Here is a 14,644-nt window from a genome sequence, read left to right as displayed (position 1 = left end):
AAATAGATATGTAGTTTTATTAAACTACCTGTATTGTTGTCACGTTGGACGGGTGTTGTGTTTTTTGGATGATGAAAGGGGCCAACAGACAAGAATTTCAATTTCAATACATACAAGACGGCACCTTAAAGGACCAGTCAGATCACACTGTTTAGAGTCACTAAGGAACCACATAGATCAGTAAATTTACCTCAATTAAGATGTCTGAGAAATTTCCACCACTAGAAAATGAAAAGGAGGACGATTCCCTAAACGTGGACGTGGAACAAGAGGGAACTGATTTCTTGCAAAGAGAAGCTGCTGCTCTAGGTAATGAATTTGCCACTGAACAGGATGCTGAACTATTCGATGAGCCTGTCGAGGCTAAAGAAGAGATTAAACAATTTGAAAACCAATATCCTGATATTCATGATGTACAAAGTAATGGTGTTCCTGAACATAACGACGAGTTTTACGAAATGCAAAGCAATGCTCAAGAATCAGCAAATGCTGCCCCATCAGAAGCTGTCACTGAATGGAGAGAACGTCGTGTTGAAGAAATCAAGAAGCTAGATGAAGCCAATGAAAAGGCCAAGGGAGAATTGCAAGATGAAGCTGTGAAACATATTGATAACTTCTATGAAGACTATAATAGGAAGAAAGAGCAACAAATCGAAGTAACCCAAAAGGAAGCTGAAGAATTCTTGAAAGAAAGAGATCAATTTTTTCAACAGGACAACACAACGTGGGATCGTGTCTTACAATTAATTAATACGGAAGATGCTGATTCTGTTGCCGGTAGAGACAGGTCGAAGTTTAAAGAAATATTACAAAGATTGAAGGGTAAGACGGATGCACCAGGAGCATAGGGGCCATCTTGATAGAATCCAATTAGTCATTAATAAAAGAAAACTCCGGGTATTTACAAATACATTAATGTATCACTTGTATTAATTGATATACATATATTATTACACACTTTTTTTAATAAATAAATTAAAAACAATGTCTAACGCTAATGTACCAATTCCAGCAGCGGTTAACTGATCTGGATGGCTGGAAATATATCAAGAATTGAAACATCGAGATAGGCATTCATAGCTAATTGAAATAGTTTTTTTAGAAATTCAGGTTTTATTACCATTGAATTATCTCTATCTAAAAAAAAGAACCCTAGCATCAATGCGCTTGATTCCATTAGTTTATTGTATTGTCTATAATTGTTGGTCGGTTTTTTCGCACAATACAACGGTTGACTATTAAGATTAACGACATATACTAAAAGCCTTCTCCAAAGGGCCCATTTCATTGAGGGTACGATGTTGCGTATCACGTGGGAGTTTAATAGCACGTCAAGTATATGTGATGATGATCGATAGTTTTGTGACCTCAGTTCATAAATCTCATTCAATTTATCAACATGTGGTTGAATTGTTGTCGTTAAATTGGATGGTCTTTCGATTTCATTCAGTTTATAATAAAATAAAGATTGACGGTTCATAGAAGTAGATGGGGACTCATTATCAGTGCTACCAACTTTAAAGATCTTCTTCAATGTATTTGGCAAGCAGAGTAGATTCTTTATTGAGTAAATCATTAAGAAATCTGTAAGTAGTCTCCTTTTCCCAAAAAACATTCTTCTTATAAAAATGGGGACATATTTCTGTTTTCTGTAAAGTAGCACTAATGTAAGACATAGGAGTAATTGCATGATACGGTTTGGATGATGCTCACCCAGAAGCTTAGAGAAACCTTCTAATCTTGGGAGGATATGTCGACAGATGGATTCAATTCCAATATAAGTGATTGCCCAGGTCGGAATCTTACCACATAATGAGATGATTGTTTGAATTATAGATTTTCCGTGTTTAGTGTATATTTGGACTAGTGACTTTATTCTAAGCGTATTTCTGATGGAGTGCAATTGTCGAAGCCATTCTTCGGTGTTAATTCTCTGTTGCCATTCTTTCAATAGCAAAAGCAATGGTATTCCATAGAGTAATTCAAGTTTCTTCAGTGATGCTGTTGTGATTGCACTTGTCCGAAGAAACACGTTCTCAATAATAAATCGGACCCTTCGAAGGATCCGTTGTAATCCCTTAGACTCTAGTAAGGAAGGTCCATTCGATTGTTGGTAAAATGCCATATATAAGCGACTCTTAACACTTTCTTTGATTGCAACTACCTTTATTAGAGGAGTTAGCAGAAACGAAAGGTGCAGCGGCGCTCTTAAACAAATTAGGTGCATAATAAAATAAAAACCCTACTGATAAACAATTTCTCCACGTAAATCTTTGGTCGGATATATAGTAAACTATTATAATAACATATATAATCGAACTTAATTTTTTATACTTCTTATTATTATATAGTTGGGGAAGGTATTTAAACAAAAATGGTCTTATTCTTAATTAATAAAAATGTTCCTACTTGATTATAGTTCAGCATGGTTATTTACTAACAACGATCTCTATCATAAATGTCGTCAAGTATATTAATTCACATTAGCTATTTATTTCTTCGATTTGTCCCTTGGAGTGTTTCTTAAATTGTTTTAATACAATTCGCTCTCTATTCGGCAAACTCTGGTCTTAGGTCAGAGCGACGAGGTACCACTAATGGATGTAGCTGACACAGATACGTTATAGCCCACATTAAAAACATCATGGCAAGGGATAAGATGACAGTACTTCTCCAGACACTTCATGAAAAAAATAAATTGCAGGATCATGGAAATAGTCCAACAAATGAATAGTTAGTATCATAGGGGCAAGCTAACTCAAATCTAAGGTTTTTCATAAAAATTAACATACGTTTGGTCCTTCTTAGGTGCTACGACCCAGAAACCTGCGGATAATGCTGCAACCACAATAAAGACAGCGACAACAGTATAACTGATTCCTATGTTAGTAAAAATTGTCAGGGTTTCTTTCGCATAAATAAATTATGCATTTTACATCGTACAATGATAACATACAAACTCATAATCGATTAGCTTCTCCTTCTTGATGTGCTCACCTTGCAACGCCGATGCTGTTGCCAATTTCAACGTTACGTTATTAGTTGCATTTTAAGGCTGCTAAAATTTCAAAGCGTTACCCGCAACGTCACTAAAGTGTATCTAATACCAATAGACCTTGAAACATTTAAAGAGGATCAGTATCAACTTCTAGCCAAAATGGTGTTGGTTGTGCATTACCAAATTGTATGACTGTAAAAAATTACACGCTAGCTAATTTATAAAAATCTACGTTGATCGTGCCCATGATGGAAAGTCTGTTTCATATGAGAATGTATTCTGATGATCATGGTATTTCCACGAATGCAGCCACAACTCCAATTCTTCAGTTAACGGGTCATCCATTTCTAAACTTCCACATTCTTCACATTTTTTGTAATGCACAGTCTGTCGTTTCTTATTGGCGAAAACCTCATTGGATTCTGCTATCAAGTTTAAAAATTCTTCCGCCAACTTATTCTCCGTCAAACCAGAATTTTCCCAATTCTGATGTTGTATCATAAATTCCAATCTCTTCGGATACTTCACTTTTGTCTTATTGTATAATGTGTCATTTACGATCGGGTACCCTAATCTTGCCAAATGTATTCTGATTTGATGTGTTCGACCGGTCAATGGCCGACATGCAACTAAACTGGAATTATCCATTGGAAAGTAGGATATAGGATAAAACAAGGTCTTTGCAGTTCTCGACGGCGATAAACCTGTAGGAAATTTTTTTTTAGGTTCAATTGTATAGATGTCAGATTCTACTTCGGTAACCAAAGATGGATCAGTGAAAGGAACGATTGGTTCAAGAGGATTATCGACTAGCTTGGGAAACTTGCCTTGGATTCTCGCTAAATACAATTTCGTCATATCTCTTGATCGTATTCTCTCTTGTATTTTACCAGCAGTTTGAGCATTCTTAGCCATAATTAAGAGACCAGAAGTTATTTTATCTAGTCTATAACAAGGTAGGGCAATCTTCCCATGGAGTTTTAATATTTCAGTTATCGTATTCTGATAGAATTGACCTGTCGGATGGACGGGAATTCCCGCTGGTTTATTAATAACTAATATATCTTGATCTTCATAGATAATCTCAAACCCTGCAACTCTATTGGGTAGGTCCTGATTTTCCATTTCCAACTCACACCATTGCTTCACAGGTGCTTCATGTTTATGAGACATTGATACCATTATATCTTTATTTTCGATAAGAGTATTCAATACTTGGCAAGGTTCTAAAGTACATCCATCCCTGAGAAGTCTATAATGGCCCAAGTTTATCTGATTTAAGTAATACTCTTTTGAATGTGCTCTAAACTCGTTTGCAAGAATTTCTAATAAGGGTTTTCCTAACCAACGTCCCTTCGCATATGATGATCTCGTACTATAATATGGCCGTATCTTCCTTAATCCATTTGAGATGTAAACTTCACCGACCATTTGCCTCTCTTCTTCTAAGATTTCAAACTTGATGTTGGCATTCCATCGAGATATTTGATCAAGATTTCATTCAAATTGAATTTTTAATGTCCGGATTATATAAGCAGTCCTTGTCACAGTAATATACGTATGTAATGTTAACGACCAAATAGATCCATATCGTATTCATCAAAGTACCATCTTAGTCTAAAAATAAGAGCCTCTGAGCTACTTACGACCTTTCATTTTTTTTGTCAACTAACGTAGTAATCAAGCTATAATTTGAGAGGCACTTTTCTTTACTATTTTTTTCTTATTGTATAGAAATGGCAATATATTAAGAGTAAAGCTCATTGTAGTAATCCGTGCATTTAAGTTACGATTCTATCAGTAAATAGGTCACACTATGTGTTTCTATATATAAATCTATAGAAAGATATGTATAGCAGTAAATACGGTTTGTGGTTGTGATGATAGTATTAAAGTATATAAATATATTACATACAAATTTAAATATAACTCTTTTATTGATGCATTATTAGAGAGTTCTTGAGAGATAAATTTTGAAATAGATTCAATTTGGTTGTCATTAAAGGATTGAGGTTTAAAGGATTAGAACACAAAATGATAGATAATATGTGCAAACAGCAGTCAAATGCGTCTTACTTCTTCTTGCCTTTTCCTTTCGAACCGAGCTCGGCTTCTTCAGCAGCTAATAAAGCTTCACGTTCTTGTTTGGCCTTTAATTTTTCCTGTCTCTTTTGTTCTTCTAGTATTTTCTTCTCACTTCTCTTACTTGTACCTTGACTCCATTTGGCAGCTTCTTCGGCTTCATCTCGTTCTCTTTGGGCTCGTTCTTTAATCCTTTCATTCTCTCTCTTCTTAGCCATACCAGCTGCCTTCTTTGCGGCGGACTCTGAAAATCTTTTACCCATTGTAAATTATAATAAAATATGTCTGTCTATCACTAGCTAGTTCTCGTTGCCTTGATTAAACGATAAAAAAGACTATTGGTTAATCAATATAATAGAATTGAATGCACTTTAGCGATTGATAATTAATAGTTCTACTTTAACCATTCCTTAAACTGAATTATATGAAGTTCAGTTCATCGAGCTATCCTTTTTTTCTAAATGTAGAATTTAAAAAATCCATTTTAAAAAAATCTTTAGGGTTGGTACTATATTGAAAATTCTTTAGGGGATAAAAACAAAATAAAAGGGTTATTTTGAGCAAAAATATTTATGGTAACCCATAATTAGGGTAAAAAAGTTTTTCTGGGTCCATTATCCCAAAATGTAAACAAAACTCAGCCAAGATGCAAAAAATAATATCCTATGATTATAGAAGTGTGAGCATTTTAAAGTATAGAGGATAAAGGTCGAGAGATCTCCTGTTTGGAAAGTGATTTTTTGGGTTCATTATACGTAAGATAACCTCGAGGTTACTCACATTAAGAGACAATGCGATTTATTGGGCATCGAGGGAAGCATCAATCAGATAATGCAAACCTTACTTTGAAAATTGATGTCATACAAGCGCAGAATATTGATGTGATAAATAAATTCGATTGTAATCCTATATGTTTTGTAACTACAAATACATATTATCATAATAAGACAAATAAATTGAAAAATTCTAATACAAAGTGGAACCAAATATTGAAATTGAAATTGCCAAAAAATCCTAAATCTGAATGGTTACGAGTTGTAATATATGATGCATTGCCTACAATGGCTCCCTATTCGCATAGTACTTCAGCAACTGCTACATCGATGGCTTTAAACTCGCCGTCAATTAGTGCTGCTTCGCTAAACACAATGACATCACCGTCAGGAAGTGGACGTGTGAAAAATATTTACAATTCTAGTAATGGCTCACCTTCACCTAGTGGTTGGGATTCTCCAAGCTTTAGAAATCGATATAATTTTGATGATCAGGAAGAATTAAATTCATCGAAGACTAATAACTATTTATACCTTGGAGAAGTCCGATTGTCATTTTTTGATATTTTCAAGAAGAAAGATACAACTACAAGCTATAATTTTGATGTCCATCCAGCATGGTATCCTGTCTATGATAGAAAAAGAAAAACGGCAATGGCTAATGATAGGATTGGAGAAATACAGTTGGGTTTCAAATTGGAGTCCAATTCCAAAAAAATACCCGTATTTCAATCTTTTAACGAATGGAAAAATCAATTAGAGAATAATCTTGAAAATAAAAAGTATATGCATGATGTAACATCGTCGCAAACCTCCTTGGTGAATCCCAAACTTTCTGAACTTGTAAATAATGATGCGAGAAAAGTGGTTTCTGAAAGCGACCTCGCTGGTTCTAGAACTGACTCATCTTCTTCTTCAGATGTTGTTAGCATTACTTCTCATCCAGACTTAATTGTAGATGAAGAAGATTTGGATGTCGAATATGACATCTTATCTGTGGTAAGCTCTAACAATGATCTTAAAAATATTGATGATGGTGAAGATGCCATCGACCTTAATTTAGAGGAAAATGACGAAATTACAAAAGATGATCTATTCGATATTAAAGAGAAAGGTTTTGATTTACAATCGATGGTCACAGTGTTAGACGAGTATGATGTCGTGACTCCAAATTCTTCCAATTCGGCGACGGAGGGTGTCGGTAACATATATGAATCGTTTAACAATTTTTCTGAAGGAACAGATGATGAAGAGATGGAAGATACTACAGATATTAGTTTTGATTCTATTGGAAACACCTTACTGCATTTAAAAAAAAGAACCAGAATGAAAAAAGCTAAAAGGTCCATGTCAATCTCGAGTCATCATCCAAGTATGAATTTTCATATTTCAAAAAGAATACATGCATCTGGTGTATTGTACATTAAATTCGATAATATTGAAAACCTGCCGCCTATGAAAAATAAGATATCAAGAACCACGTATATAATGGATCCATTTCTGATAACAACATTTGGCAGAAGAGTGTTCAAAACATCGTGTAAGAAGCATGTTTTGAATCCTACATTTAACGAGTATGCTGCATTTGAAGTATATCCCACAGAGACAAATCATGGGTTTTATTTCAAAGTAATGGATAAAGATTCGTTTTCTTATAACGATGAAGTAGCAGAGTGTACTTTGTCATGGATAGATATGATGAAAGAACAAGGCGATGCATGTACTTGGAAAACGTATAAGTTACCCCTGAAAATTACAAGTGATTCTGCACCTAAAGATAGGAAGGAAGCGGTGCTCACTATAGAAATGCAGTTTGTACCCTATAATCAACTAAAAGAGAACTTTTGGCAGAAGTCGGTTCCAAATGGTGCAAAGAAAGAAACATTTGATATTATTGAGTTAATTTTGTTTTTCGAAAGACTAGGCTCATTTACAGATCAAGATGCCGTAGATTTCTTTAAACATTTTGGAAAGGTGGCATGGACTGGTGATACTATAACAAGGCAACAGTTGATTGAGGGTCTCCAGAGTTGGAACAAATCAATCGACTTTAGAAACGTCTGGCGATGTCCAAGATGTTTGAAGTCTTGTAAGGCAACGAGACCTTCTCGAAACTCCAAATTGGTATTAGAAAATGATCTTATAACACATTTTGCCATATGTACATTCTCAGGTAATCATAAACTTAGAAAAGTATCGTACGTGTCTACTGCATTTGCCTCAAAACGATGGTTCTCAAAGATGTTGATAAAGTTAACCTATGGTAATTATGTGTTGGGCTCTAATAATGCTAATATATTGGTGGAAGATAGAGACACAGGTGTAATTATTGATGAAAAGATTAGTGCTCATGTTAAATTGGGTATGCGTGTAATCTACAACGGTAAGGGTACTGAATCCAAGAAGTTCAAGAACCTTTTGAAGACAATGTCTGTGCGTCAGGGAAAGAAATTCGATAGTCCATCTTCAATCAAAAATATAGAGCCGTTCATTAAGTTTCATTCGTTGGATCTCTCACAATGTGAAGAAGTTGAATTCAAGACATTCAATGAATTTTTTTATCGAAAACTGAAAGCTGGAAGTAGAACACCTGAAGGTGACAATGATACCGTACTAGTATCGCCAGCAGATTCAAGATGTGCGATGTTTTCAAGTGTTCATAAATCCAAAGAGATCTGGGTTAAAGGGGATAAGTTTTCTATATCTCGATTGACAAGGGGCTTCCATTCAGAAGTATTCAATGATAAGTCTTGTAGCTTAGGGATATTTAGATTGGCACCACAGGATTATCACAGGTTTCATTCTCCATGCAATGGAAAAATTGGAAAACCTATTTATATTGAAGGTGAATACTATACAGTTAACCCAATGGCTGTTCGGAGTAGTCTGGATGTTTTTGGAGAAAACGTACGAGTTATTATTCCTATTAAAACGCCCCAATTTGGAACCTTGCTTTTGATTGCAGTTGGTGCAATGATGGTCGGGTCAATTGTCCTGACCCTTAACGAAGGGGACGTGGTTAAACGTGGTCAAGAGGTCGGTTACTTTAAATTTGGTGGTTCTACCATTATTCTTGTTGTTCCCTCGAAAAGTGTTATATTTGATTCAGACTTGTTGAAGAATTCTCTCGAAGGAATTGAAACTCTTGTAAAGGTTGGAATGAGTATCGGACATTCGCCAGAAAGTTTAGAATATCGACGTCAACGTGTCAAGATTAAGAACTCTAAACAACTGGAACAAATTAAGCGTAGTATCACTGTAACTGAGGAGAATGCTGAAGATATTGGCAATGTTCCATGGCAATATAGAGCTTTAGAGAAATTCATCGAGCATGATCCTTTAGATTCATTGGGAACCTCAGACTACGATGACGACGAAAAGAGTGCTAGTGTGCCATAACATATAATGATCTGCCGATTCATCGGGAGAGCATACTGCATATATTTATATACAAACCTGCATAATCATATACAAGTAATTATGAACAGAAAACAAATATATTGTTGTTCAAAAGTCTTGTTTAAACTATAAAACATGCTTATTTACAGGAAACTATTTATAAGTTCGAGAATATGTTTCATGCCAACAAAGAGGGAACTTATGCCTCACTATTCAAGGTTCTTGCTATGGGAACACCTTTATTCAGTGTATTACAACTCTTTCCGTATGTTTGGTCAAAACCGATGCGTGCATATTGAAGAGTTCTTTTATCCTTATCAACATTCATAAAGTCTAAAAGATTATGAGTTAACTCTGGCGCCATTGGTTGGCATAGAATTGCCAGAATACGCGATACTTCCATACACACAAATATTAAAGCATCCTGTTGTAGGCCATTCTTGTTCCACGGAGTCCCATTCTGCATTAAGGTGTTGGCATCGTTAATTATTGACCAGCACTTCCTCAGAAATAGACCTGGGTGAAAATGTTCAATTTTTTCATTCATGAACTGGGGTAGATCATTTAGTTCAGTAATCAATTTGGTTATGTCGGTTGATATATTTGTCTCAGAATTCTCAAATAACGAATTAATAAAATCCTTGTCACTCAAATTGTACTGTCCCTCAGAATTAAACTCGTTGACAGCTCTATTTATACTAAATTTTTTAGCACAACATCTATTAATTAAATTCCCCCATTTAGAAACGAGTAACCCTCTTAGTGATTTAACTTTATCCTCTTGGAAATCACCATCTTCGTCCAGCTTTGAATTTTCTAATAAGAACCATCTAACGACGTCAGCACCATATTTATCTGCCATTTCAATGGGATCCACTACATTACCTAAACTCTTTGACATTTTAACACCATTACATAACCAATGATTATGAACCACAACTTGTTTTGGCAACGGCAATCCTGCAGCCATGAGAAAACTAGGCCAATATATACAATGGAACCTGGCGATATCTTTTCCAATTAGATGTGTAGTATTGCACCACCATTGGTTTGGAGTTATCGTTGAATTATTAATCTTGTGTTGTAAAGGTGTCTGATTTAATGGGGCTTCCCTAATAACTGATTGAATCCCACCAATGGAAGTTACATAATTGCAAAGAGCATCAAACCATACGTATATTCTTTGAGTTGAATCACCAGGAACTTCAATGCCCCATTTTAATCTTGAAGAAGGTCGTGATATTGATAAATCCTGTGACAAATCAGTGTTTTTCAATTCATTTAATATCTCTGTCCTTTTGGAAGCGGGATAAATAAAGGCTTCGTTATTAGAGATGTGATCTATTAATTTATTCCTGAATTGTGACAATTTGAAGAAATAATTAACTTCAGATTGATAGATAACTTCATTGTTACTTTCTGTGTTAATATATTTCCCTTTATTTTTGGGATCTTTAATTACTTTGGTTTCGGGATAGAAAGTTTCATCAGAGATGGAATACCAGCCATTATGAGTTCCCTGATAAATAAATCCATTTTTTTCACATAATTCCCAAAGTAGCTTTACATTTTCAATGTGATCTGGATCAGTAGTCCTGATGAATCTTGTAAAATCGATATTGAATACAGTATCTAAAGAGACAAACTCCTTATATAACTTATCAACAAATAATTTAGGATCAGAAAATCCATTCTTTTCACTAGCAGCTTGGATTTTCAAACCATGCTCATCAGTACCTGTGGTTAATAACGATGGGGTTCCATTTAATTTGTTCCACCTATGGAATACATCGCATAGTAAACTTGAGTAAAGATGGCCTAGATGAGGTTTTGCATTAGGGTAAAAGATTGGCGTGGTTATATGTGATACTTTCGGTAAAACTGAGTAATATCGAACATGATAGCTCGAGGATCTTGTTACTCTCAGCATTGTCTGTTGCTTATGGGGTAAATTAATGGTTGCTGTGTATTACTCGTTTCTTCTCGAACACGGACCTTAATTGATTGTAAAATTGAAAAGGATTTGGATGCTTGAAAATGACGGCACTGTCAATTGAAGATATAAAACAATATACACAATATATAATGAGATTATATTCGTTTGCCTGTTTAAAATTCTTGTTCTATATGAGTATTGATATTGTATGGATTATACAAATATAGCCATTAGAGCGAACACACTGTAAAAAATCAACAGTGGGTAAGCAATCAAAGCTCTAGCATTATGTAGTTGTAATAACGAGTTCAAGAAGCCAGATGATGCCCAGGTACTCCATAGAACAAACACAGTCCCTAATACGTAGCCTAAAGTATCGTTTAATGAGTGGAACATTCCAATTAATGCTAGAAAACATAGTGGTAAGAAACAATATCCGAGGATCGATGCAGTATTGAAGAATTTTAATTTACTAGCGTTCATATTTTGATTATTACCCATCAGTTTGGATAGATTATGTAGTGAAACGGTTCCAAATAAAGCCACACCATAGATGTAACCAAAATGGATTTTACCTGCTAATAATAGTGATAACCCGAAGAGAAGGAAGAATATTAATGGACCAGCCAAATCAGCATCATTCAATATTTCTTGAGAGACTACATTACTGGAACGAGTTGGGATGAGAACAATCTTGGTTTTTGTAAGGATATGATCGAAATTGATACCAATTTCTTCTAATAGAGGTGGTTCGTGTGGGTATCCCTTTGTAGATAGAGCATTCAATATACCGGTGGGTAATGGATCAGGGGCAACACCCATTGCACCAGAACCGGGACCATCATTCATTTGACCATTTCCTTGGTAGGACATAGAACCTTGTGGGAATGCAAATTGAGTGGAAGGTTGATAAAAGCCACTATTATTTGTACCTGCTCCTGCACCACCCATTGGAACTCCATTGTTGTAAAATGACATCTTACTGGTTTATTAAACAAAACTTTGATGGGTATATCGATCCTTATGGCTCAATTAAGTATTACTGGATCCGTTGCATTCAGTTTCTTCTTCATTCTGGCATAAATTTGTTCCAAGCGATCAATATTTGATGCCATAAACACTTGGTTACCCTGTCGATGTGCCAAAAATTAAAATTAAAAATAACGACAACTGCAGGACTCGAACCTGCGCGGGCAAAGCCCAAAAGATTTCTAATCTTTCGCCTTAACCACTCGGCCAAGTTGCCAACTATAAAAAATTGATTGGTAGAGAGCCCTACCAATTCAATGTTTAAAATCATGTGGGTGGGCGACAATATATTATACTATATTCCAAAAGGGTGTTTTTCGAGAGTGGTATAGGTGATATTGGTGCCACCAGTATATTGAATGATAGAGAAACAAATAGAGGTGAGGTTAGTAGAGAAGCGTGATAACGTAACCTTACACAGATATATAAAGTATTTTTTAGCAATCGATTGGTGTTTAAACGTGTTTTAAAACGGCCCTCTCCGGCCACTATTAGTTTTATTTTAACTGACTTTTAAAGTCAACCTTAATGATAACTAAAAACTTCTTTTAACTATTTTGCCTGGATCGAATTGGAATTTATTTAAAGGAATGTCTGAGAAATTTTTTTCCTCTGGGCCTATTTTTTGGGAGTAGAAAAATAAAGAAGCAATAAATATTACCGGCTATTAGATCAACAGTTGAATAAGCGCCATTCTCATTTAAAAGTATCAAGGAAACTCGAAATTGTAATCTTAACGAACTGTGTTATAGAAGTTGTGCACAAGACCGTCTTTTTTTCGAAAAGAAAATAGTAATTCCACAAGAAACTTTAGCTGGCAATGGGTGAAAGACAGAATGACGTTTAAGAGGAAGATTTCTTCCATACGTTCGTACCAAGATTATTGAAAGGAAAGGTATAAATGCTCAAGGAGGAAATAATATCGTCACAAAAGGCTTAGTTTTGCCACAAAAGTACAATGATTGTAGTCAGTGACTAAATATTATTTCCCTATCGGGAAATAATACCGCAATATTTTAGGCAACGTCGTAACTTCATATGAACGTTGCATTATCAACCCATGTCAAGACCATTCTTGTGCGGCTTACTCATCCCTTGATTCTGCCCCAGGGGTGTATATCGCTGTTATTCTACTTCACCTTTAGTTTTTGATAAGAAACATTTCTCATTTTTGAACATTTTGAATATTCTTATCCTCTCATGTGCCGGGATTTCGAGGAAGTGCTCCAAATTTCAAATCATTTGTCCGCCCGTTCTCTGCGTTGCTTAGATCGCCGACCCAGCCCCTTCCGATATTGAACCGAAAGGGATCGGCTCATCCATCCATCCATATCGATACAGAACCTTTGAGTAATTAGATGAAGTTAATTTACGTAACTTCATTGACTTTCATGAGAGCAAGTAATACAGAAGGGGAATCCGTATAAAAGGGACTTCAATTTAATAGATTTGTGATCTCGTAGTTCTATCTTTCCCTTTTATCATTATGTCTTGCAATATATAATATCATCAACCAGAAAAGAAAAAAGAACCAAAAAAAAATAGCAAACATCAATTATGAAAGTATTTATCGTTTTCGCACACCCAGAAGAGAAATCATTTAATGGTTCCTTATTAAAGGAAACAGTCGCTCAGCTCAAATCCCAAGGTCACGAAGTCAAAGTGTCCGATTTATACAAACAACACTGGAAACCACAAATTGATGAAGATGATTTTCCTGCCACTCATGAAAAGGGTACAAGATTGCAAGTGGCTGCTGCTTCTGCTAAGGCCTTCTATGGAAATAAATTGACTTTGGATGTTGTTGAAGAACAAGAAAAAAATCAAATGGGCAGATTTGTTAATTTTACAATTCCCAGTTTGGTGGTTCGGTATGCCTGCCTCCTGAAAGGTTGGGTAGAAAGGGTGTTTAGTTTGGGGTTTGGGTATGGTACTGGTGAATACACCGACACCCATTTCGGTGATCGTTATGGTGAAGGTGTTCTTACTGGTAAAAAGGCAATGATCATTACCACTGTCGGGGGAACTGTTGAGCATTACAGTGCAAGAGGTATCAATGGTCCAATTAATGATGTCTTGTTCACAATTAATCATGGTCTTTTGTTTTTCACAGGTATGACTGTCTTACCTCCATTTGTAACTTATAAGACAGACTCTGCTACAGAGGAAGTCTTTCAAAATGAGGCAAAGAAATTGAGGGAAACTTTGAAGAATATTGAAACCATCAAACCAATTAATTATAGAAAGCAAAATTTCGGTGATTACAATCTTCCAGGTTGTACATTAAAGGAAGGTTTGGAACAACCTGGTGAAACTGGGTATGATATCCATATTATAAAAGATTAGTATTTATTTTTATATGGATGTAATTTTATATGAATTGTTCCAATTTTATTGTTCCAAGTATTGAATATTATATATATATAT

The 14,644-nt window shown here is 35.2% G+C and overlaps 8 protein-coding genes and 1 non-coding gene across 9 annotated transcripts; 3 read left to right on the top strand and 6 right to left on the bottom strand.

Moving 5' to 3' along the window:
• Positions 1 to 200: 200 nt before the first annotated feature.
• Positions 201 to 848, top strand: CLC1 (clathrin light chain CLC1; the record flags this gene model as incomplete). Its single annotated transcript, XM_003673594.1, has 1 exon — positions 201 to 848. One exon carries the CDS (start codon positions 201 to 203, stop codon positions 846 to 848), a length of 648 nt encoding a protein of 215 aa, XP_003673642.1.
• A 170-nt stretch (positions 849 to 1,018) lies between these two features.
• PEX35 (Pex35p) lies at positions 1,019 to 2,227 on the bottom strand (the record flags this gene model as incomplete). Its single annotated transcript, XM_003673593.1, has 1 exon — positions 1,019 to 2,227. The coding sequence occupies one exon, from the start codon at positions 2,225 to 2,227 to the stop codon at positions 1,019 to 1,021; it is 1,209 nt and encodes a 402-aa protein (XP_003673641.1).
• A 323-nt stretch (positions 2,228 to 2,550) lies between these two features.
• Positions 2,551 to 2,964, bottom strand: VMA9 (H(+)-transporting V0 sector ATPase subunit e; the record flags this gene model as incomplete). The annotated part of the gene is made up of 3 exons (XM_003673592.1): positions 2,551 to 2,680; positions 2,793 to 2,873; positions 2,957 to 2,964. 3 exons carry the CDS (start codon positions 2,962 to 2,964, stop codon positions 2,551 to 2,553), a joined length of 219 nt encoding a protein of 72 aa, XP_003673640.1.
• Positions 2,965 to 3,226: 262 nt separating this feature from the next.
• PUS6 (pseudouridine synthase PUS6) lies at positions 3,227 to 4,429 on the bottom strand (the record flags this gene model as incomplete). Its single annotated transcript, XM_003673591.1, has 1 exon — positions 3,227 to 4,429. One exon carries the CDS (start codon positions 4,427 to 4,429, stop codon positions 3,227 to 3,229), a length of 1,203 nt encoding a protein of 400 aa, XP_003673639.1.
• A 1,442-nt stretch (positions 4,430 to 5,871) lies between these two features.
• Positions 5,872 to 9,252, top strand: PSD2 (phosphatidylserine decarboxylase 2; the record flags this gene model as incomplete). The annotated part of the gene is made up of 1 exon (XM_003673590.1): positions 5,872 to 9,252. The coding sequence occupies one exon, from the start codon at positions 5,872 to 5,874 to the stop codon at positions 9,250 to 9,252; it is 3,381 nt and encodes a 1,126-aa protein (XP_003673638.1).
• Positions 9,253 to 9,451: 199 nt separating this feature from the next.
• On the bottom strand, positions 9,452 to 11,182 carry MSM1 (methionine--tRNA ligase MSM1; the record flags this gene model as incomplete). Its single annotated transcript, XM_003673589.1, has 1 exon — positions 9,452 to 11,182. One exon carries the CDS (start codon positions 11,180 to 11,182, stop codon positions 9,452 to 9,454), a length of 1,731 nt encoding a protein of 576 aa, XP_003673637.1.
• Positions 11,183 to 11,401: 219 nt separating this feature from the next.
• YIP1 (transporter YIP1) lies at positions 11,402 to 12,166 on the bottom strand (the record flags this gene model as incomplete). Its single annotated transcript, XM_003673588.1, has 1 exon — positions 11,402 to 12,166. The coding sequence occupies one exon, from the start codon at positions 12,164 to 12,166 to the stop codon at positions 11,402 to 11,404; it is 765 nt and encodes a 254-aa protein (XP_003673636.1).
• Positions 12,167 to 12,352: 186 nt separating this feature from the next.
• NCAS0Atrna10S lies at positions 12,353 to 12,434 on the bottom strand. The gene has a single exon. It is a non-coding gene; the product is annotated as a tRNA-Ser (tRNA).
• Positions 12,435 to 13,774: 1,340 nt separating this feature from the next.
• On the top strand, positions 13,775 to 14,563 carry NCAS0A06960 (NAD(P)H-dependent oxidoreductase; the record flags this gene model as incomplete). The annotated part of the gene is made up of 1 exon (XM_003673587.1): positions 13,775 to 14,563. One exon carries the CDS (start codon positions 13,775 to 13,777, stop codon positions 14,561 to 14,563), a length of 789 nt encoding a protein of 262 aa, XP_003673635.1.
• Between the last annotated feature and the right edge of the window lie 81 nt (positions 14,564 to 14,644).

This window comes from Naumovozyma castellii, chromosome 1, assembly GCF_000237345.1.
Source record: "Naumovozyma castellii chromosome 1, complete genome".
Lineage (NCBI taxonomy): Eukaryota > Fungi > Ascomycota > Saccharomycetes > Saccharomycetales > Saccharomycetaceae > Naumovozyma > Naumovozyma castellii.
Note: the sequence above shows the minus strand (reverse complement) of the source record. Positions and strands in the feature narration are given on the sequence as shown.